The 21,962-nt window shown below is 44.5% G+C and overlaps 1 protein-coding gene across 1 annotated transcript in view; it reads left to right on the forward strand.

Moving 5' to 3' along the window:
- Positions 1 to 21,962, forward strand: part of LOC140185033 (uncharacterized) — a 50,129-nt gene that overhangs the window by 21,932 nt on the left and 6,235 nt on the right. Inside the window, exons 5-6 of the mRNA XM_072238257.1 lie at positions 8,878 to 8,950; positions 17,063 to 17,285. Coding sequence (XP_072094358.1) covers positions 8,878 to 8,950; positions 17,063 to 17,285 — 296 coding nt within the window. The remainder of the gene's footprint in view (positions 1 to 8,877; positions 8,951 to 17,062; positions 17,286 to 21,962) is intronic.

Below are 21,962 nucleotides of genomic sequence, written 5' to 3' on the forward strand. Positions count from 1 at the left end.
TTGTCTCTCTGTTGTTAGTTCTAATAAGGACCACAACCTCTGGCTGCTCACCGGGCCTTTTCAGAATGGCCTGTACATTCTCAGAGACATCTTTGGCCCTGGAGTGATTAGGGTAATACACAATCCTGCAATCTCACTCATTTGCACACATACTCCTGTCTGTGCCCCCGCTGGAATGTTTGCTTCATGTGATTCATAGATTTCCATCCTGTGCTTTATGTGCTTTCTAATAACCCGTTTGTAATGAACATTGTTTGAAAATTCATTCATTGTATCCTTCTTTGATTCAGCTCCGGCAATTCACTTATGCATTCGCAAACAAAGGAGACTCCACACGTATTGAAACCACGCAATTTGTTAAAACACGTCGGATTTTAAATTTTAGAACTAAAAAAATAAACCACAAATCCGGCAATAAATGTCACAGAGTTGTTTTCCAACTCTCTCCCACTCTCTCCCTCCCTCTCTCTCTCTCTCTCTCCTCCCTCTCTCTCTCCCACTCTCTCCTTCTCTCCCTCTCTCTCTCTCTCCCTCTCTCTCTCTCTGTCTGTCTCTCCCACTCTCTCTCTCTCCCCCCTCTCTCTCTCCCACTCTCTCCCTCTCTCCCTCTCTCTCTCCCTCTCTCTCTCCCCCCCTCTCTCTCTCCCACTCTCTCCCTCTCTCCCTCTCTCTCTCCCTCTCTCTCCCCCCCCTCTCTCTCTCTCCCTCTCTCTCTCCCACTCTCTCTCTGTCTCTCTCTCTCCCTCTCTCTCTCTCTCCCTCACTCTCTCTCTCTCCCACTCTCTCTCTTTCTCTCTCTCCCACTCTTTCTCTCTCTCTGTCTCTCTCTCTCCCCCTCTCTCCCCCCTCTCTCTCTCTCCCACTCTCTCTCTGTCTCTCTCTCCCTCCCCTCTCCCCCCTCCCTCTCTCTCTCTCTCTCTGTCTCTCTGTCTCTCTCCCCGTCTCTCTCTCCCACTCTCTCCCTCTCTCCCTCTCTCTCTGTCCCTCTCTCTCCTCTCTCTCTCTCACCCTCTCTCCCCCCCCCTCTCTCTCTCTCTCTCTCTCACCCCCCCTCTCTCTCTCTCTCTCTCATTCTATTTCCTCTGCCTCTCTCACACACCCATTCCCTCGCGCTCACTCTCGCGACATCTTCCTCGCGCCCTGTCCTTCGCGCGCTCTCTCGCGCGCCCTCTCCCACACGTGCTCTCCCTCACGTGCTCTCCCTTACGCGCTCTCCCGCGCGCCCTTTCCTCGCGATGTCTCATTCTCTCTCGCGTCCGCGCCCTCAGTCCTCGCGCTCCTTCCTGCTCGCGCTCACTTTCTCCATCTCTCTATCTCCCACAGAGAGACAAGTGACGGTGACGGGACTTTGTCTTCAATTGTACAACAGGAAAATAACAGGGTGAAGGAATGGAAATGTTATAATGGGAGCAGGAGTGGTTGATAGAGACGAAAATATACTCCACGATCAGGCGGTTTTGTCAGAACCGGGCAGCAGGTTCGCCCCAAGCTTCAATTTAACAGGGCGGGACGTGAGGCGCAAAAGAGATTTCTCTGGTGAGGCCAGTGATCAGCTGTAAACAGATTTATTTCACTCTAAAGCAACACACAAGATGGAAAATAGTAATCAGTTAACAGGACTCTGATCAGCGGACTCGTCATAAAGAAGTTGACATTCTACTCTTCTCCATCGCTGCTGCCTGGCCTGCTGAGTTCCTCCAGCTTTCTGTGTGAGGAACAGAGTAAACAGTCGACGTTTCGTGGCGAGACCCTTCATCAGGATCTGATTTTGTGCATGTTGCTTTGTATTTCGAGCGAATACAGAATCTCTCGTGTTTGTTTTGTTACTCTGTTCATCGCGTTGTTTGCATTTACACACAAGTGGGGGGAGAGAATAGGGAGCATGAAGGCAGCTGAATTGTAATACTTTACAGTATTTATTTTTCATGTTTTATGAATTTAAAAATCCGATTCATTGGGTATTTCACCGCATTCTTTAGTTCATCTCGGAATTTGGTCTGAGTCACGGTGTAAATACACGTGTTGGTGCAGGGACTGAGAACCTGCAGCATGTCCGCGGTGTGTCCGGTGATATAACGGGGATCCGTGACAGAACCAAAAAAAGCCATTGAAATCCGTTTATAGACAGAAAATATCACCCGTGTTCCCCACAACAGTATGAAACTACCGGTTATGCTGAAGAGCAAAACGATGGATTTGCGTCGGTTCTCCATCTCCCGGTCCTTGTCATTCTCTCCACTCTTTTGTCCCCGGAGCCCCCTGCGGGCTCGACTGGCCGCTAGAATCCGCCTGACAGTCAGAATATTGAACAGTAAAATCAGAAAGAATGGGAGACAAGGGGTTAAAATGAGATGAAACATATCAAATGCCGCCCATGAGGGAGAGTTTGTGAAGCTCGGTGTATTAACACAATCCCAGGGAACACCATTAATTATTTCTCGAGGCCCAAATACAAAGCCGGAGGGGACAGTCTCCAAACCGGCCAGCACACTCACTGTCCCGATAACCACAGCCGCCGTTCTCTGGGTGCAATATCTTGTTTTCAGCTTCTCACAGCAAATCGCCACAAATCGATCGACGGTGAAAGCGACAGTCAGCCAGACTGAGGTCGCAGTGCTCGCAGAAATCAACCATTGATCTAGTCTGCACACAGGAGTGATCAGCAGGAATGATCGGGGAAAATAAATCAGAGCAGTCCAGTTCAGCAGCGGATGCGAGATAACGACCAGGAGATCGGCGGCTGCCATTCCCACCAGGTAGCGAGTGACACATTTGGAGAGACCGCACTTTCCCCGGGACAGGATCACAATCGCCACCAAGTTCGCTGGAAGAGAGACAGGAACAGCAAGTTGAGAAAATACAGAGCAGAAGCCAGTGCGGCAGTTTGATGGGATCCTGTGATATTTCCACTTTATTGTTACATTTAGCGGCAGGAGCGTCGAGAGAGGGCGCAGAGCTGGCGGGGACAGAGAAGGAGTTTACACAGTAAAATAAAGTCAATATGGTCTGAAGACGGTTCCCTCACTGATTTCCTCAATGTGAAGTGACAGCGGAGAGCTAAAACTGGGTAACTACCTCCTCAGGGTCAATACTTGATGGGACAATTTCTACCGGCACCTTCCGCGTCTCGTCTGGCTGAAATGAATAAATCCGGACGCTGATGGCGGGATTCTTCCATTAGACAATCAACAACTTCCATGGAGATCCCTGTCAGCGACAGAACAGCCGAAAGACGGAACAAAAACAGGAAATGCTGGAAACACTCATCCAGACGAAACAAAATATGTGGAAATTAGTTAAAGTATCTCTCTTTCAGAACTGTTGTCAGAGAGACCCCTGACACAAGTGTTAACCCGGTTTCTCTTCCCATACAAGCTGCTTGGGACTCCGTGTTTTCCAGCATTCCCCGAGTTTGCTTCCTATTCCGGAACCTCACTGACTTTACAACAGAACATGGACTGATTCCAACAGATGCGGCGCAGCCTGACACAACCTCACAGACAGACATGACGCCTCCCACTGAATCCGGCACAGGGAAGCGGGGAGAGGAATTCAAACTCGGTGCCGCAGTCAGATGTCCGGAACCGTGTCAGATGTAGATATATTATAAAACATTTCACAGTATTGATAACTATGAGGCGCCACGGCGGGTGTGTTAATTGACTCAGCATCGACTTCATTGTGCTGTCCATCACCTGCTTTATATTCAGTCATATCGCAGACATTTACTAAAAAATCCACGACAGTTTCGTGTTACAAACCCGGAACTCCCTCACAGTTGCTAAAGTGTTACTGCAGTCGATGGATTGATTGGTGCTCCTAAGTAGACAATCACTCACATTCAAATGCAGACGATCAATTGCATAAGCTCCGCGGGCTGTATAAACACAATATCTGCAAGTGAAGTGCAGCTTCGACAAGACCAAAAGCAGAGAGCCGAACATCCCATTATTAATCACAGACCGCTGGAGGAACGCTGCCTGACCCGCTCAGTCCCACAGAAACTGGCTGATTCGCTGAATTCCCTGCAGCGGTTTGTTTTTAGATCCAAATCCCAGCATCTATAGCCCCGGTGTTTCAACCCCGCTCCTGAAATGCGAAATACCGGGACAGGAATGTGAGAGTTTAAACCAGCGGTAGAATCAATCAATATCACTGGGATTGAACTTCAACATCCACCCACGGCAGCTGACACCGCGGCTTACCGGGAATTCCAAAGGCAGAAATAAAAGGATAGTAAATGTCTTCTATCCGCCAGATGATCGGATACATCATTTCAGTGTGAATCTGTGATTTCTGTTGCTCCTGCATTCACAGCTCCGGCAGACCAGCTGATGCATTCCAAGCGGCCCTGATTTATAGAGAGGATCTGTCTCCAGAGGACACGGTTATACACCTCACTAACTTTAGTTACAGTTGCTTGAACAAACACTTTAATTCAATACCATTGACTATTTTGTATCTTTTGGGGCGAATGGAGGCAATTAGTTCAAAATTCTTTGGCGTTTTCTCAGCAGCGTCTCTGGTGGAATTTGGCCGGTAGATTTACTTTCAAAGGCTGAGCTTTGTCACGAAGCAGCTACACGTACAGATTTCATCTTTTTGTTGGCTAATTATTCATCTCTGAACGGAGACCAGCGACACTGACCGATCCCTACCTCTGTCTCAGCAGTTTCCCATTTTGAACTGTTCTACAGTCCTTCAGCTTCTTCCTGGTCACACACACACACACACACACACACACACACACACACACACACACACACAGACACACACACAGACACACACACACTCTCACACACACACTCTCACACACACACTCACACACACACACTCACACACACACTCACACACACACACAATTGCACAAATGTATTTCTATGTTACAGTGAGTCTTGTTGTACATTCTTTTTATTGTAAGTTACTATAAATTTCACATTGCACATTTAGACAGAGACATAACGTAAATATTTTTACTTCTCATGTATATGAAGGATGTAAGTAATGAAGTCAACACAATTGGAAATACACAAACACAGATTTGAACAAAGATACAATAGAGAGACCGAGATCAGGATGGAAACGGAAAACTGAGCACGTTGCTCGTGTACAAACACGCGAACATCTGAAGATGTTGGCAATCCAGGGTAACACTAGGAACTCTGCTGAGTTCCTCCAGCATTTTGTGTGGCACGTTGCTAATGTAACAGTCTTTAATGGGTATCTCAAATCTGTCAAAGGTCAAAAGAAATCGAGAATAAATATTTCAGTCTGTAAAGGAATGGGCAGGCTGTTAAATTATCCAAAAAAATGATACTGGAAATTGGCAGATGAACCGATGCATGTCGGCTGGAAATGAACGAGAGAAAGACAAGCGTGAGGTAAATTGTCAGGAGAGAGGGGAGAGAGAGAGAGGGAGGCAAGTGAGGGAGAGAGAGGGGGAAGAGAAAGGGAAGAGAGAAGAGGGAGAGGGAGGGGAAGAGAAAGGGAGAGAGAGAGTAAGAGGGGAGAGGAAGAGAGGGAGGGAACAGGGAGGAGGAAAGAGGGAGGGGGAAAGAGGGAGGGGGAAAGAGGGAGGGGGAAAGAGGGAGGGGGAAAGAGGGAGGGGGAAAGAGGGAGGGGGAAAGAGGGAGGGGGAAAGAGGGAGGGGGAAAGAGGGAGGGGGAAAGAGGGAGGGGGAGGGAGAGAGGGAGGGGGTGTCGAGGGAGGGGGAGGGAGAGAGGGAGGTGGAAAGAGGGAGGGATGTCGAGGGAGGGGGAGGGGAGAGAGGGAGGGGAGAGAGGGAGAGGAGAGAGAGAGAGAGATAGAGAGAGAGAGTGGGGGCGGGGGGGGAGAAGCCGATTGGCAAACTGATGGATTAATTTTGAATTAGCAGTTGGCATCCTACTCACCTCTACCCTTAATGATTCTGAACACTTCCATCATATCTCCTCTGATTATCTGTCAACTTAGGCCAAATAGATTTAATTCTTTCAATCTTTCTGCATAGCTCACACCCTGCAGTCCTGCAATGAGGGTAGTCACCCTTCTCTGATCTCTTTCCAGTGCCTTCACATCCCTTACTAAATATAGAGATCAGAATTGTACACAGTTCTCAAGTCGTGGCCTCACAAATGCATGAAACAGCTTAAGGAGACGTTCCTAGCTCTGAACTCCTCTGAGCGCATTATATAGCCCGACATTATATCAGCCTTCCGAATTGCTTTAGTGCATTGCCTAGATGTTGATAGTGATGTCTTGCAGGAGACTCAAATCCTTTCCATACAATGCACTCTCTTACTCAAGACTCCCATTGTATATTTATATCTAATACTTCTACTTCCTATATGTAGTATTTTACATTTACTTACATTACATTTCACCCGTCATTTATCTGCCCACATCAGGATTTTGTTTAGATCTATCTGCATCGATTCTGCTGCTTGAATATTATTAGCCCATCTCTCTAATTTTGTGTCATCTGCAAACGTAACGAGTTTACTAGTTCTGTGCTTATCCAAAACTGATTCTTGCGGAACCCCACTTTTAACATCCTCCGGGAGTGAAAATGATCCTCTCTCCATAACTCTTTCCTTTCTGCTTTTAAGCCAATTCTACACACATTGACATCCCATACCCTGAATCGCTACCTCCTGTAATTTGAATATTAACCGCTTCTCGGGTACCTTTCCAAAATCCTTCTGAAGCCCAAGTAAATGATATCACCTCTTTATTGTTATCATAGTTTTTAGTTCCCTCTTCATAGACCTACAACATATTGGTCAAACATTATTTACCCTTTCTGACCCCATGCTGCCTTTCTGCCAACAGAAGACCATAACAATATAAGACATAGGAGCATAACTAGGCCATTTGGCCCATCGAGTCTGCTCCAACATTCAATGCTGACTCATCCTTTCTTTCGCCTGTTCAATCCCATTTCCAGGTCGTTTCCCCATCAGCTTTGATGCCGTGGCCAATCGAGAACCTATCAATCTCTGCCTTAGATACACCCAACGACCTGGACTCCACAGCTGCACTTGATAGAAATTCCACAAATTCACCACCCTCTGGCTAAGGAAACATTTCCACATCTCTGTTTTGCATTGACACCCCTCTATCCTGAGTCTGTGCCCTCTTGTCTAGGACTCTCCCACCATGGGAAACATCCTTTCCACGTCCACTCTGTCTCTGCCTTTCAACACTCGAAAGGTTTCAATGAGAACGTCTCTCTCCTTCTGAATTCCAGTGAGCACAGACCCAGAGTCATCAAGTGTTCTTCGTATGATAACCCTTTCATTCGTGGAATCATCCTTGTGACCCTCCTCTGGACCCTCTCCAATGCCAGCACATCGTTTCTGAGACGAGGAGCACAAAACTATACACAATACTCAAGGTGAGGTCTCAGCATCACATCCCTGCTCCAGTATTCTCCACCTCTGAAATGAATGCTAACATTGCATTTGTCTACCTCACGACCAACTCAGTCTCCAAATTAACACTTAGGGTGTTGGGCACAATGGCTTCAAAGTCCCTTTGCCTCTCAGATTTTTAAATTTTCTCCCCTTTTCGAAAATAGTCTGCACATTTATCACCACCACCAAAATGCATGACGGTGCATTTTCCAACATTATATTTAATTTGCCACTTCCTTGCCCTTTCTGCTAATCTAAGCGCTTCTGCATCCTGCCTGTCTCTTCAACACTACCTGCCCCTCCAACGATCTTCAAATCATCTGCAAACTTGGCAACCGATCCATAGATTTCATCATCTGAATCATTTATATACAGAAAAAAGTAGTGGTCCCAGCACCAATCCCTGGGGAACACCACCAGTCACTGGCAGTCATCCAGACAAGGTTCCTTTTATTCCCACTTGCTGCATCCCTGTTCTTGTCAGATAGTTTTCCAACTCGGTCTTCATTAATGTTACTCTTATCTCGTTTTATTTTTAAGACTTTATTTTTAACATCTTTGCAGGTGAACACTTTAGAAAAATAAGAGGTAAGAGTATCCGTTATGTCCTTCTCTGCATAACTTAACACCCCACTGTTATTTCTAATACACTTAAATTTCTATTTATCATTTCTTTTATGACTGAAGTATTGACAAAATCTCTTGTGGTCAATCTTAATATTATCAGCAATATCCTTCTCAACCTGTCTTCGTCAATCTGAATTTCCCACTTTACTATAGCTCTCATATTATCATATGCCCTATGGTTAGAATGTATTACTTCTTTTTTCTGTATTCCTTAATTAGTAGTCTTAACTTCAATATTTTTATAAATCTTTGCTCATCCATGTAGTTGATCTATTGTTTTATTTTTGCATCTCCTGACCTTGGGTATGAACATTACCTGCACTACATGTATTACCTATTTAAATCGATCCCATTGTCCCTCGACTGACAAATTGTTGAGCAGCTTTCTTCCAGTTTGCCTTCTGAGGTCTTTGCCGCATCTGCACAAAGTTTTTGTTTGTGAAATTCAATCAAAGGGCTTTAGTTTTTACTCCCCCAAAGTACTTCGAGACTTACAATGTTATGATCACTTGTTCCTGAACGTTTAACAACTTCCGTTCAGAAAATTGTCTCATGAATGTCATAGAATATCAGATCGAGTCAGTCCTCCCCTCTTGTTGGTGTATTAGCATACTGGGTCAAAAAATAATGCACTGTATTGTGGTAGTACAAGTCGAAACAAGAACAAAATGTTAGAATAATGTATAACAGCTGCAGAGAAAGGTATATCAGAAGGTGCAAGATTATTCTGTCGCAGATTGTGAGGCAAATAATTCATCGTATAGTGCCAGTCTTATAACAATGCGATAAATGTTGTCATTCAGCCCCGTGGTACGTGATTTCTGAATGATTCCTGGGTCTTTGCAATGTAATTCAGACCATGGCCATGAACTTGGGCTCTCACTGGGAAGGACATCACTGTCATGGATATGGCCCTGACCCTGACCATGGTAAGTCCCCTGTCTCACATCGTCTCTTCTCTTCGGTTACTCATGTACACAAATGACAGTATCTTACAGCCAGTGAACGCCTTTGGTCTCTGGAAGGAAACCGGTACGGTCACCTCCTACTTACACCAGCCAAGATTTAGCCTCTGGGCCTCACCTTTGTGATCTTCAATATCTAGAGAGTAGCAGATTTTTAAGCAAGTTTCAGAGACAGTCAGCCTGAGTCAACAAATACTTTTTGGACATTTCTACCTGTACCTGATTCTACGAATTTCAAAACGAGATGAGGAAGTCCTGGTGGTTCCCCCGTGGCAGGGAAGGGTACAGTCAGGCAGTGAGATAGAGACAGTTTACTCACTGGTTAGTGGAGAATGGCAGGAGATACTGCGGCCACAAAAGAGACACGAGGATGACGTGTTGCCTCAAGGGTGCTAGCGTCCAGTGCGTTTAGGTGCAGCTGCAGAATATTGTCAAGGGGAAGAGTGAAAATCCGGAGGTCCTGGTGCACACTGTCACCGATGTCACTGTCAAAAAATGAGATGGGATCCTGCATATTGAGTGTATAGAGTTAGGAAAGAGGCCTCTTTCCTTCCGTCATCCATGTACACATCGCACTGCATTTTGTGGCCAATGAACACACCATCCAACTTACCTTTGGTCACTGAAAGGAAACCGGAACAGTCAGAAATAAAGTATAATTCCAGTTCCACCCAGAGCTCCTCCCCAGACCCAGGACAGGACACAATGGTAGTACCGCAATTTGTGAGTATAATCACGTTTCCAGTAAAATATCCCCACCCAGCCACAATTTGACAATTCCACTGGTCCTGGGATCGCTGAAAGTTGCTCCCGGAATCAGGCACTGGCTCCAGCTGCTCCTCATCCTCGACCAAACTTGGACTCAGTCTCTGCAGGACATATCTGGCCCTGACCCTATCCACGATAACTCCGCTGAGTCCTCCTGTCTCCCATGTACTCTAAGGACTAACTCACGGCCAGCGAATGCACCATGCAGCTCGGGTTTGGTCTCTGGAGGAAAACCGGTATGGTCACTTTCCATGTGGCAGTCAGACCGAGTGCACAAACACATTTCGTAACCTTTGCCTGCACCTGATTCCATTAATTCCTTTAAGTTCAAAATGAGATGAAGAAACCCTGGTTGTTCCCCTGTGGCAGGGAAGGGTAAGGTCAGGCAGTGCATGAGTGATAGGGGACTTGAGAGTTAGGGGTACCAACAGCAGATATTGTGGCCGCAAAAGAGACTCCAGGATGCTGTGTTACCTCCCGGGTGTTTGGGTCCAGGTGTACCAGAGCGGCTGCGGGATATTCTCAAGGGGAAGAGTAAACAGCCAGAGGTCGTGGTGCATATTAGCACCAATGTCATTGTCAAAAAAGTGGAAGAAGTTCTACAGACTGAGTATACAGAGTTAGGATAGAGGATGAAGAGAAGGACCTCCAAGGCAGCAATTCCTGGATTATTCCCGGTGCCATGGGCTTGTGCATGTAGGAACAGGATGATGGCACAAATGAATGAGTGACAGAGGAGATGGTACAGGGGGCAGGGTTCCAAGCTTGGATCATTTGAACCTTTTTCTGGGCGAGGGGTGACCTTTCGAAGAGGGGCCTGTTTTACCTGAACTAGAGGGGGAGTAGTATGCTGGCCAGGAGGTTTGCTAATACTACTCAGGAGGGTTTAAACTCGTTTTGTAGGGGGCGGGGAATCGGAACACCATGTCAGTTAGTGAAGGATTAAACACGAAGGTAGACATCAGTGAACGAATGGACAGGAAAAATCAAATTAACAGGTATGATGAGGCATATAGTTTGAATGTTGTGTACTTGAATGTCAGGGATATTATGGGTAAATGTGATGAACACAGAACATGGATCAGTACATGGAACTGTAATGTTGTGTCCATTACAGAGACTTGGTTGAGAAATGGGCAGGGACGCGTGAGTAATCTACCAGGTTTTTGAAGTTTTTGAAAAACTAGAGAAGGAGGTAAAAGAGGTGTGAGTTGGACTACTAATCAGGGACAATTTCACAGCTGCGCACAGGCGAGACACAGTGGGGGGTTCAGACCCTGAGTCCATTTGAAGAGAACAGAAGAACAGGAAGTGTGCTATCAAAGGAATGGGATTATACTACTACCTGGTGTTGGGTGATGAGTCTATTCAGGAACCTGCCCACTCAGTGCGTGAGCTGCTAGGTGACTGAGACCACAACTCCTTCACTTTCAAGGTAGCTATAGATAATGATGAGATATTTTTAAATAGGAGATGGGCAGATTAGGAGGGCATTAGGCAGGAACTAAGAAGGGTTAATCGGAAATAACTTTTATTCTGGTGAATCCACATCAGACATGGGGAGAGTGTTGAAAGATTGATTGCACAGAGTACAGGAAATGTATCTTCCTGTTAGAACGAAGGGCAGGGATGGAAATAGAAGAGAAACTTGGATGCCCACAGAAGTGAAGAATTTAGTCAAGAATAAAAAGGAAATGTACGTCAAGTTTTGAAAGTTAGGATCAAATGGAGTAGTTGAATGTTATACAGAATCAGGAAAGGAACTAAAGAAGGAATTTACAAAAGCCAAAAGGGGCCATGAATAGTCCTTGGCAAGTTGAATCAAGGTGAATCCCAAGGCAATCTATACATATATCAAGACAAGATGTTATCTGGGGAGAGGGTAGGATCCCTCTAGGACAAAGAGGGGAACATTTGCTCAGATCCAGAGAATGTGACTGAAATACATAATAAGTACTTTGCTTCAGTATTTACCAAAGGGACGAAATGTGGACTAGTGGAGAGTGCTGCGTATATAAATATGTTATGGAGTTTGGAGGTCAAGGAGGAGGAAGTACTGGGTCTTCTAATGAGTATTAAGGTAAATTACATCGTGGTGCCTGATGGAATTTACCCAAGATTCTGAGTGAAGCAAAAGACGAGATAGCTTTGGCCTTGACCAGTAGCGTCATATCTTTCCTAGGCACAGACGAGTACCCAGAGGACGGGTGAGTCGCGAATGTTAAACCTGTATGTAAGAAGGGAACAAGGGAAAATGCAGAGAACTGTAGACCGGTAGATCTCACGTCAGTTGTACAAAAAACAGCCGGCGAAACTTCCTCGAGATTGGGTATATGAGCTTTTGGAAGCAAGGGCCTAATTAGGGAGAGTCTTCCTGTGGGGCAGGTCCCATCTTCACAACTTGATTAAGTTTTCTGACAAAGTGACGAAAGACACAGATGCAGGTAGAGCTGATGATGTCGTGTACATGGATTTTACTAAAGCATTTAACAAAGTCCATCTTGAATAAATAAAGAGTTTGAAGAGACTTATTCGAGCTGGCGGTCTGTAGTTCGTGGTGTTCTGCAAGGATCTGTGCTGGGAGCTCTCCTGTTTAAATGATCGGGATGAAAATGTGGATGGGTGGTTTGATACGTTTTTGAATGATATCAAGAGTGGTGCAGTTGTGGATAGTGAAGAAGATTAGTTTGTGTTAGATAAGATTATGAGGACACCCAGTCCTCGTTTATTGTCATTTAGAAATGCATGCATTAAAAAATGATACAATGTTCCTCCAGAAAGATATCATAGAAACATAGGACAAACCAAGACTAAAACTAACAAAACCACATAATTATAACATATAGTTACAACAGTGCACAGCAATACTGTAATTTGATAAAGAGCAGACTATGGGCACGGTAAAAAAAAAGTCTCAAGTCCCGATAGCCCCACCATCTCACGCAGACGGTAGAAGGGAGAAACTCTCCCTGCCTCCAAGCGCCGCAAACTTAACAATGCATTGGAAGCACCCGACTGCAGCCGACTCTGAGTCCGTCCGAAAATTTCAAGCCTCCGACCAGACCTCCGACTCCCAGCACCGAGCACCAAGCACCATCTCTGCCGAGCGTTTCGACCTTGCTGCATTTGATCCCAGAGTTTTTCTGTAACTATCCTTGTGACAGCTGAGCTGATTGAGTCTGTTTGAAGGAGGCTGGGGACTCCGCTGCCTATTCAGTTGATCATGGAGAGGATGTGACAGATTGTCCGTAATTTATAATAGTTTGCTTAATAACCTCATGTCCACCACTAACTCAATAGACTCCGGGTTACACACATCAAAGTTGCTGGTGAACGCAGCAGACCAGGCAGCATCTCTAGGAAGAGGTACAGGCGACGTTTCGGGCCGAGACCCTTCGTCAGGACGTCGACTGTACCTCTTCCTAGAGATGTTGCCTGGCCTGCTGCGTTCACCAGCAACTTTTATGTGTGTTGCTTGAAATTCCAACATCTGCAGATTTCCTCGTGTTTGAAAATCCGTGTTGTTGCCAAGGACAGATCTATTCTTTTTGATGAGTTTATTTAGTCTTTTTGCATCACAGACACCGATGCTGCTCCCCCAACATAAAACAAGAAAGAAGACTGCACTCGCTACAACTGACTGGTAAAAGGACTCCAACATCCTGCTGCACACTTTGAAGTATCACGGCTTCCTCAGAAAATAGAGTCTGCTGATCCCCCGCTTGTAAACAGCCTTGCGGTTGGTTTTCCAGTCAAGTCTGCTGTCGAGGTGAACACCCAAATATTTGTACTCCTCCACCACCGCAACCTCTTCTCGCAGAATGCATACAAGAATCGCCACCGTCCTCTTCCACCTAAAACCAATCACCATTTCCCTGGTTTTGGCCACGTTCAGGGGCAGGCGATTCCTCCCGCGCTATTCCAGAATCCTCTCCACCAGTCCTCTGTGCTCCGACTCCTGTCCATTCCTGATACAACCAGCTACCGCAGAGTCATCAGAGAACTTCTGCAAGTGGCCAGACTCAGAGTTGCACTGAAAGTCTGAGGTGTTCAGTGTGAACAGAAACGGAGACAGGACAGTCCCTTTTGGGGCTCCGTTGTCACTCACCACTATCTCAAACAAAGAAATGCCCAGGGGTACAAACTGGGGTCTATCGGTCAGGTAGTCAGTAAGCCAGGAGATAGTGGTCTTTTCTACCTCCATCCCTTGCAGCTGCTCGCTCAGAGGAAGTGATTGAATTATGTTGAAGGCACCACCAGTATCAGCCAGGAATGGGTGAGCTCGCTGCCACGGGTAGGTGACGGCACCATTCACTTCCGCAGGAGGCTGCTTGGCAAAATGTAGACGGTCCAATGAAGGTGGGAGGAGAAGATGGTGGCGCGACACAGCGCGCACGGCCTCTCCGGTGAATGATATCTGTATTTGTTAAGTAGGGTACCGTGCACAATTCTGATTTGATGGAGACAGATGTGAGAGCACGGAGGAACATCTGGAGAAACTTCTGAAATGCCCGCTTCGCTGCCGCTGCTATTGTGTGGTCCGGAATCTCCGGAGGAGAAGGCCTCCGAGTCCTCGGCTTTGCTTGTTTTGGCGGCCGGGACAAGGTCGAAGGCGCTCAGCAGTGGATGGCTCTCGGGAGGCTGTATTGGAGGGGCTGGTTGGAGGTTCGAAGTTTTCGGACGGGCTCAGAGTCGGCTGTGGTCGGGTGATTCCAATGCATCGGCAGTTCTCGGTGCCTGGAAGTTCACGGCAGGGAAAGTTTCTCCCTTTTTTGCCACCTGCTATCGGGGACTGTCGGAGTCGATCGGGAATTGAGACTTCTTTTAACCGTGCCCATGGTCTGTTCTTTATCAAACTATGGTATTGCTTTGCACTGCTATAACTATATGTTATAATTATGTGGTTTTGTCAGTGCTAGTCTTTGGTTTGTCCTTTTTGTTGTGATATTACTCTGGAGGAACATTGTACCATTTCTTAATGCATGCATTTCTAAATGACAATAAACGAGGACTGATTGTCCTCATAATCTAATCATACGTGGGGCACTGGTGGTGGACCTAAATGAAAGACACAGACACTGAAGTACTAGGAACGGGATTAGGATGCAGGACCTGGGCTAGGACATGAACAAGAAACAGGGAAACCGGACGAGGAACTATGAACTTAGCACCTGGGCTTGACTCTGAACCAGAAACTGGACAAGGACCCAGAACCTGGGTCTTGCCTCGGGCTCGGGCCCAGAACCAGGCAAGGACATGACATGACAACAGGACTGGAGGCTGGGGTCTTGAGGCTGGAGCTTGGAGACAGGCTGGGGTCTTGGGTCTTGAGGCTGCAGGCTGGGGTCTTGGGTCTTGAGATGCGAAGGCTGATAACTCGGAGGCTGATAACTCGGAGACAGACTGGCAACTGTACATCAACATAGAGCCGGGACTTATCGTTTGAAAAGCTGGGACGCGGGTTTAACACGACACCAATATGAAACTGGACAGAACATAGACATAGATCCGGGACGGGACAGGTCCCTCCGTCGGGTAACGGCAAAACGGCTGGACTTACCCAACAGAGGCAAAGACAAGACAAGACAGTCTCCCTCCCCCCCACTCCAGGGTAACAGCAGAACGGCCTGACTTACCCCACGGAGGCGAGGACAAGACAAGACAGATCCCCCCGCAGGGCAACAGCAGAACGGCCTGACTTACCCCACGGAGGCGAGGACAAGACGAGACAGATCCCCCCGCAGGGCAACAGCAGAACGGCCTCACTTACCCCACGGAGGCGAGGACAAGAAGAGACAAACGCCAAGGAACGACAGACAATTGCATCTCTGCATTGGGGTTGCTCCGAGTCGCAGTTATGGCCAGCAACCTAGGCTGGCTATGGAAACAGCCGGATCCCTACCTAGCTCAGAGCAGCTGACGGCCACTCAGCTGGCCCAGAGAATCTTGACAAGACAAACTAGCAGCTCACACTCGACCCAAGGCCACTTATATTCCAAGCCCCAAGATGGGAATCAGGTGCCTATGATTAACTCAATCAAACAAGGGACCCGGAGTCCTGAGTCCACGGACCGGACGGTGAACCGGAATGCGGACTTCATGGACGGGACCATGACAATAACCTACTCGAGGAACTCTAGACGTACCATACCACATAACCCTTTAATTTTCTAAGCTCCATGTACCTATCTAAAACCCTTATTGTATTTGGCTCTACCACTGTCGCTGGTAGTGTATTCCACACAGCCACCATTCTTTGTGTAAAAAACTTACCTCTGACATCTCCCATGCAACTACTTGCAAGCACCTTAAAACGATGCCCCCTCGTGTGAGCCATTTCCGTTCTGGGAAAAAGCCTCTGGCTATCCTCACTATCAATGCCTCTCATTGCCTTACACACATGTATGAATTTCCTGCATGATTTTTTCCAGGCTGAATAAGACGATGAGTTCACTGTGGTTTTGACTTTCTTCAGGGCTCCGGACTAAGTGGTTAAACTCCTTCTTCCCCGCTCTTTTCAACGTTTTCTGTCACTTTCACTCATTTCAAAGGACTGTGCCTCAGACAGCTGGGTTGGTGCAATGCGCCTCTAAGGTCTGACAGCAGACTAGCGAGTGAATCTTCGATGGAGCAGAGTCAGAAACCAACGAGTTGCCAGCACCAGTCAGGGCTCTGGGGCTCCAGAAAGAGATAGGGTCTGGAGTTTACGAGGAGGAAGATGAATCAGACCAGCATGATGTGGCTACAAATGAAAGATGAGAAACATCTGGAAGCTGATTGATTTTTTTAAAAAGTGGTTAATTTCTGGAAAATACTGGAGAAAATCAACAGATGTGGAGCAAATGTGGAGAGCAATAAATAGACAACATTTAGGCCGAGTCCCTTCAGCATGTTTGGACTGTGTACTCCTCTGCTTAGTTTCTGCCTGGACTGCAGAGTTCCTCCAGAATTGTGTGTGTGTGTGTGTGTGTGTGTGTCTACATTTCCAGCAACTGCAGAATCTCTTGTGTTTTATATCTGCATTTCTAAGAGGGTTGTACTTGGCTCTTGACAGGCGAAATGCCTGTTGATATCGAGTATATTATTTACAGAAGCTGCTTTCTGCGTTAAAACAGCTGCTGAGTTTTCTACACACAAAACACAGTGAGACACGGACACGGAACCGGTGCTTGCAGAAACCTAACGGCACCGTGATTACCCCGAAAGCGGAGCCTTAGAAAGAACCCCGCCCCCCCCCGCAGCACCAATTAAATGCGCAGGCGCAGGCGTCGGGATTGTGACGTAACCAGATATCACGCATGCGCACAGTACACAAACGGCCTGGGAACGACCGGCATCAGGTGAGAGCGGATCGCCGGCCGGGCGGGGGGTTTCGGCACCGACTGAGTCCGGGCACCGTGGCCCGCAGTCCCGGGACAGTCCCTCTCTTTCAGCCCCACGATCCGTACCCGGGCCCCGGGGAGCTTCCGGCTGCTGGGGGAATGGGAGCCGATGGTCCCGGCTGTTATGCTGCGGTCCCGTCTCCCGGATGGTAGCAGCTGCCACATTCAGTGGTTGGGGTGACTCCGCTCCCCAATGATCCTACAGGTCCTTTTCACACAATAATGTAAATATCCTGGACAGTGGGAGGTTCACATCTACAGATGGGCTGGGCTGTCCGCACCACTCTCTGCAGAGTCCTGCGACTGAGGGAAGTACAGTTCCCGTACCAGGCAGTGATGCAGACCCTCAACATGCTCACAAGTGTGCCCCTGTAGAAAGTTCTTGGGATTTGGGGAACCACACCAAACCTCTTCAACCGTCTGAGGTGAAAGAGGCACTGTTGTGCCTTTCTCACCGCACACCACGTATGTACGGATCAGGTAATTATGATATTGTAGCCATTACTGGGAGTTGGTTGCACCCAGCAGTCTGAGGGATTTAGAGGAACAAATTTGTAGAGAGATCGCAGACTATGACAAGAAACAAAAGTTGAGATGGTAAGTGATTTTAAATTTCCATATATTGACGAGAACTCCCATACTGTAAAAGGACAAGATGGGGTAGAGTTTGTCAAATGTGCCCTTAATCAGTATGTAGAATTTCTGACATAGAAGTGTGCAATAAGCTATTAGGAAATGGTCCAGGGCTAGTGACGGAAATTAGTGTATGGGAACACTTTGTAGCTAGTGATCATAATGCCATGAGATTCTAAGTAAATATAGAAAAAGAGCGGCCTGGACCACGGTTTGAGATTCTAAATTGGAGAAAGGTCAATTTTGATGGTGTCAGAAAGGATCTGACAAGTGTGGATTGGGACAGGCTGTTTTCTGGCAAAGGAGTGCTTGGTAAGTGGGAGGCCTTTGGAAGTGAAATTTTGTGTGTGTAGAGTTTGTATGTGCCTTCCAAAAATAAAAGTTGAATGGTAACTGGTGCAGGGAACCTTGGTTTTCGAGCGATATTAAGTCCCTGAATATGTTGTTCCTCCAAATGCCTCAGGCTGTTGGGTGCAACCAAGACTCATTAATGACTACAATTTCATAATTCCACGCCCTGAGCTCATCTGACTTTCTGTTGGTTTTTAAAAGCTTCCCAGTATTTTTTGCTCTATTATTTGCCCTCTCTTTGGCATTTATGTTGGCTTTGGCTTCTGTTTCTTTCTTTTTCAATCTTTTCATTGGTTTCATAATAATAAACATAACATAGTATTGATACAAAGTTATTGGGATCACATTGTTGTACTTAACATATTTAAATATACACCCAGTTGACACACGGGTATTAAACCTCCCAATTATACAGGATACAAATATAATATAATATACAAATTTTTTTTAAATATATCATGAAAAAGGAAAGAAAAATAAATCCTCTCCCAAAAAAAAAAACTAACCTGAACAGTGTTAACCAACTAAACTAAAAAAAAAAGACCTGGGCTGTTGTGAAACATTAAAAAAAAGAACCATTAATGTCGTTGACTCCGCTCCTCTCAACATGCATTAAAAAGAGAGAGAACAGGATTGGAAAAGATCAGATTACATCATGTGGAAGTGTTGAATAAATGGCCTCCAAGCCTTTTCGAATTTAATAGAGGGATCATAAATAACACGCCTAATTTTTTCTAAGTTTAAACACAACATAGTTTGAGAGAACCAATGAAATGTGGTGGGAGGATTGATCTCTTTCCAATTCAGCAAAATGGATCTTCTAGCCATTAATATAAGAAATGCAACCATCCGACGAACTGAAGTGAAGAGGTTAAAAGATTTGGTTCTATCATTGGTAAACCAAAAATTGCAGTAATAGGGTGGGGTTGTAAATCAATACTCAAAACAGTTGAGATAATATCAAAGATGTCTTTCCAGTATTTTTTTAAAAGAGGACATGACCAAAACATATGAGTTAAAGAAGCTATCTCAGAGTGACATCTATCACACACAGGATTTATATGAGAGTCATAATGAGCTAATTTATCCTTAGACATATGAGCCCTATGCACTACTTTAAACTGTATCAATGCATGTTCAGCACATATAGAGGATGAATTAACTAATTGAAGAATTTTTTTTCCCATTTTTCAATCAGTAAAGTAATCTTAAGTTCCCTTTCCCAATCAGTCTTAACTTTATTAGATACGTCTGGATGTATTTTCATAATTATATTGCAAATAGTTGCAATTACACCTTTCTGAAAAGGATTTAAATCTAATTTTTTTTCCAAAATATCCATTGAATATAAATTCGGGAAGGTAGGAGAAACAGTATTTAAGAAGTTTCTAATCTGTAAATTTCTTAAAAAAAATGGGATCGAGGCAAGCTGTATTTGTTAGATAATTGTTCAAAGGACATGAAACAATTATCCAAAAATAGATCACAATATTGTACTATACCTTTAGTTTTCTAAGCCAGATATGCTTGGTCCATAATGGAGGGTTGAAAGAAAAAAATAGATATACTGTGACTTGCAAGAATAAATTGATTCAACCCAAAAGATTTTCAAAATTGAAACCATATTCATAAAGTATATTTCACTATTAGGTTATCCATTTGTTTATACAATTTAGAAAGAGTAAAGGGAAGCAAAGTGCCTAAAATAGAACCCAATGGAAACCCTTGTAAAGAATTACATTCAAGATTTTTGACAGAAAATACTCTGCAGATGCTGGGGTCAAAGCAACACTCACAACACGCTGGAGGAACTCAGCAGGTCGGGCAGCATCCGTGGAAACGAACAGTCAAGATTTACCCAATGTGGACTTGCAGTTACATCCAAGTCCCATAACCAAATTTTAAATATCGAATATTAATTGCCCAATAGTAAAATCTAAAATTCGGCAATGACAAACCCTGTTCCTTTTTAGATTTCTGTAAGTATCTTTTACCTAACCTAGGATTTTTATTCTGCCATATATATGAAGCAATTTTGGAATTAACATTATCAAAAAAGGATTTCGGAATAAAAATTGGCACCGCTTGAAATAAATATAAAAATTTAGGTAAAATAACCATCTTAATAGCATTGATCCGACCGATCAATGACAGAGACATTGGTGGCCATTCAGTAAACAAAAGTTTATTCTGATCAATTAAAGGTAAGAAATTAGCCTTAAGTAAATCCTTATGCCTTTTTGTAATTTTAACCTCTAAATATGTAAAAAAATCAGTATCCAATTTAAATGACAAACATCCATGAATTGGAACCTGCATATTTAGGGGAAATAGTTCACTCTTATTAAGGTTCAGTTTATAACCAGAAAAATTACTAAACTGAGCCAACAAAGATAAAATAGTAGGAACGGATTTCTCAGGATTAAATGTATAATAACAAATCGTTTGCATATAATAACTTGTGTATTTGATTCCCACGTGTAATACCAAAAATGTTTGGTGAGACTCAGATAGCAATTGCTTAAGGTTCAAGGGCAATATCAAATAATAATGGGCCAAGAGTACATCCCTGCCTAGTACTCCGAGATAAGCAAAAAAAGGGAGATCTTTGAATGTTAGTACAAACGGAAGCTACAGGGGTATGATATATCAATTTAATCCAAGATATAAATATTGGACTAAAATGAAATTTCTCAAGCACAATAAATAGATATGGCCATTCAACTCTGTCAAAAGCTTTCTCAGCATCTAATGAAATAACACATTCTGGAGTACTAAGTGAAGGAGTATAAATAATATGCATTAACCTCCTAATATTAAAAGATGAATAATGGTTTTTAATAAATCCAGTTAGGTCCACAGAAATAATTTGAGGTAATACCTTAAATAACCTAGTTGCTAATACTTCAGAAAAAATCTTAGAATCTACATTCAGGAGAGATTTCGGTCTGTATGATGCACAATCAGTAGGATCTTTATTCTTTTTAAGAATTAAAGAAACAGAAGCTCCATAAGATGATTGCGGTAATTTACCTAATCTGATTGCTTCTTTAAAAACTCTAGACAACAGAGGAGAAAGAATAGATGAAAATAACTTTAAAAATTCCACTGTAAAACCATCTGGACCAGGTGCTTTGCCAGAATTCATTGAAGAAATAACAGCTGTTATTTTTTCATCCGTAATATGAGTTTCTAATGTTAAACATTCTTTGGGTGATAATTTCGGAAAATTCAATTTCCTTAAAAAGTCCTGCATAGTGTTGGGATGGTGAGGAAATTCGGAATGGTATAAGGAGGTATAAAATTGCTGAAAAGATTTGTTTATCTCATCATGATTAACTGTCACGGTGTCATCATGTTTGTGAATCTTAATGATTTGATCTTTAACCGAAGCAGTTTTCAATTGATGAGCTAATAATTACCCGATTTGTCACTGTGTATATAAAACTCATTTCTAGTTTTCATTAATTGATTTTCAATCGGGGATGTTAACAATAAGCTGTGTTCCATTTGAAGTTTGACTCTGTTTATAAAGCTCCTTACAAGGAGCAATAGAATATTCCTTATCAATTTCTTAAATTTTATCAACCAACAAAATACGTTTAATACGTTTTTACAAACCAACAGAATCAGAAATAACCTGTGCACGGATAGATGGTTTAAAAGTCTCCCATGTTGACCCGTTGGAGATTTCTTCTGTAATATTAGTGGAAAAGAAGAGATCAATCTGCTCTTTCATAAACTTAACAAAATCCGGGTCTTGAAGCAAATTAGAATTAAATCGCCATTCTCTAATACCAGGAGAAGTATCCATTAACTTGCTGGGGCTTTGGCTTCTTATT

The sequence above is a fragment of the Mobula birostris genome, chromosome 20, assembly GCF_030028105.1.
Source record: "Mobula birostris isolate sMobBir1 chromosome 20, sMobBir1.hap1, whole genome shotgun sequence".
Taxonomy (NCBI): domain Eukaryota; kingdom Metazoa; phylum Chordata; class Chondrichthyes; order Myliobatiformes; family Myliobatidae; genus Mobula; species Mobula birostris.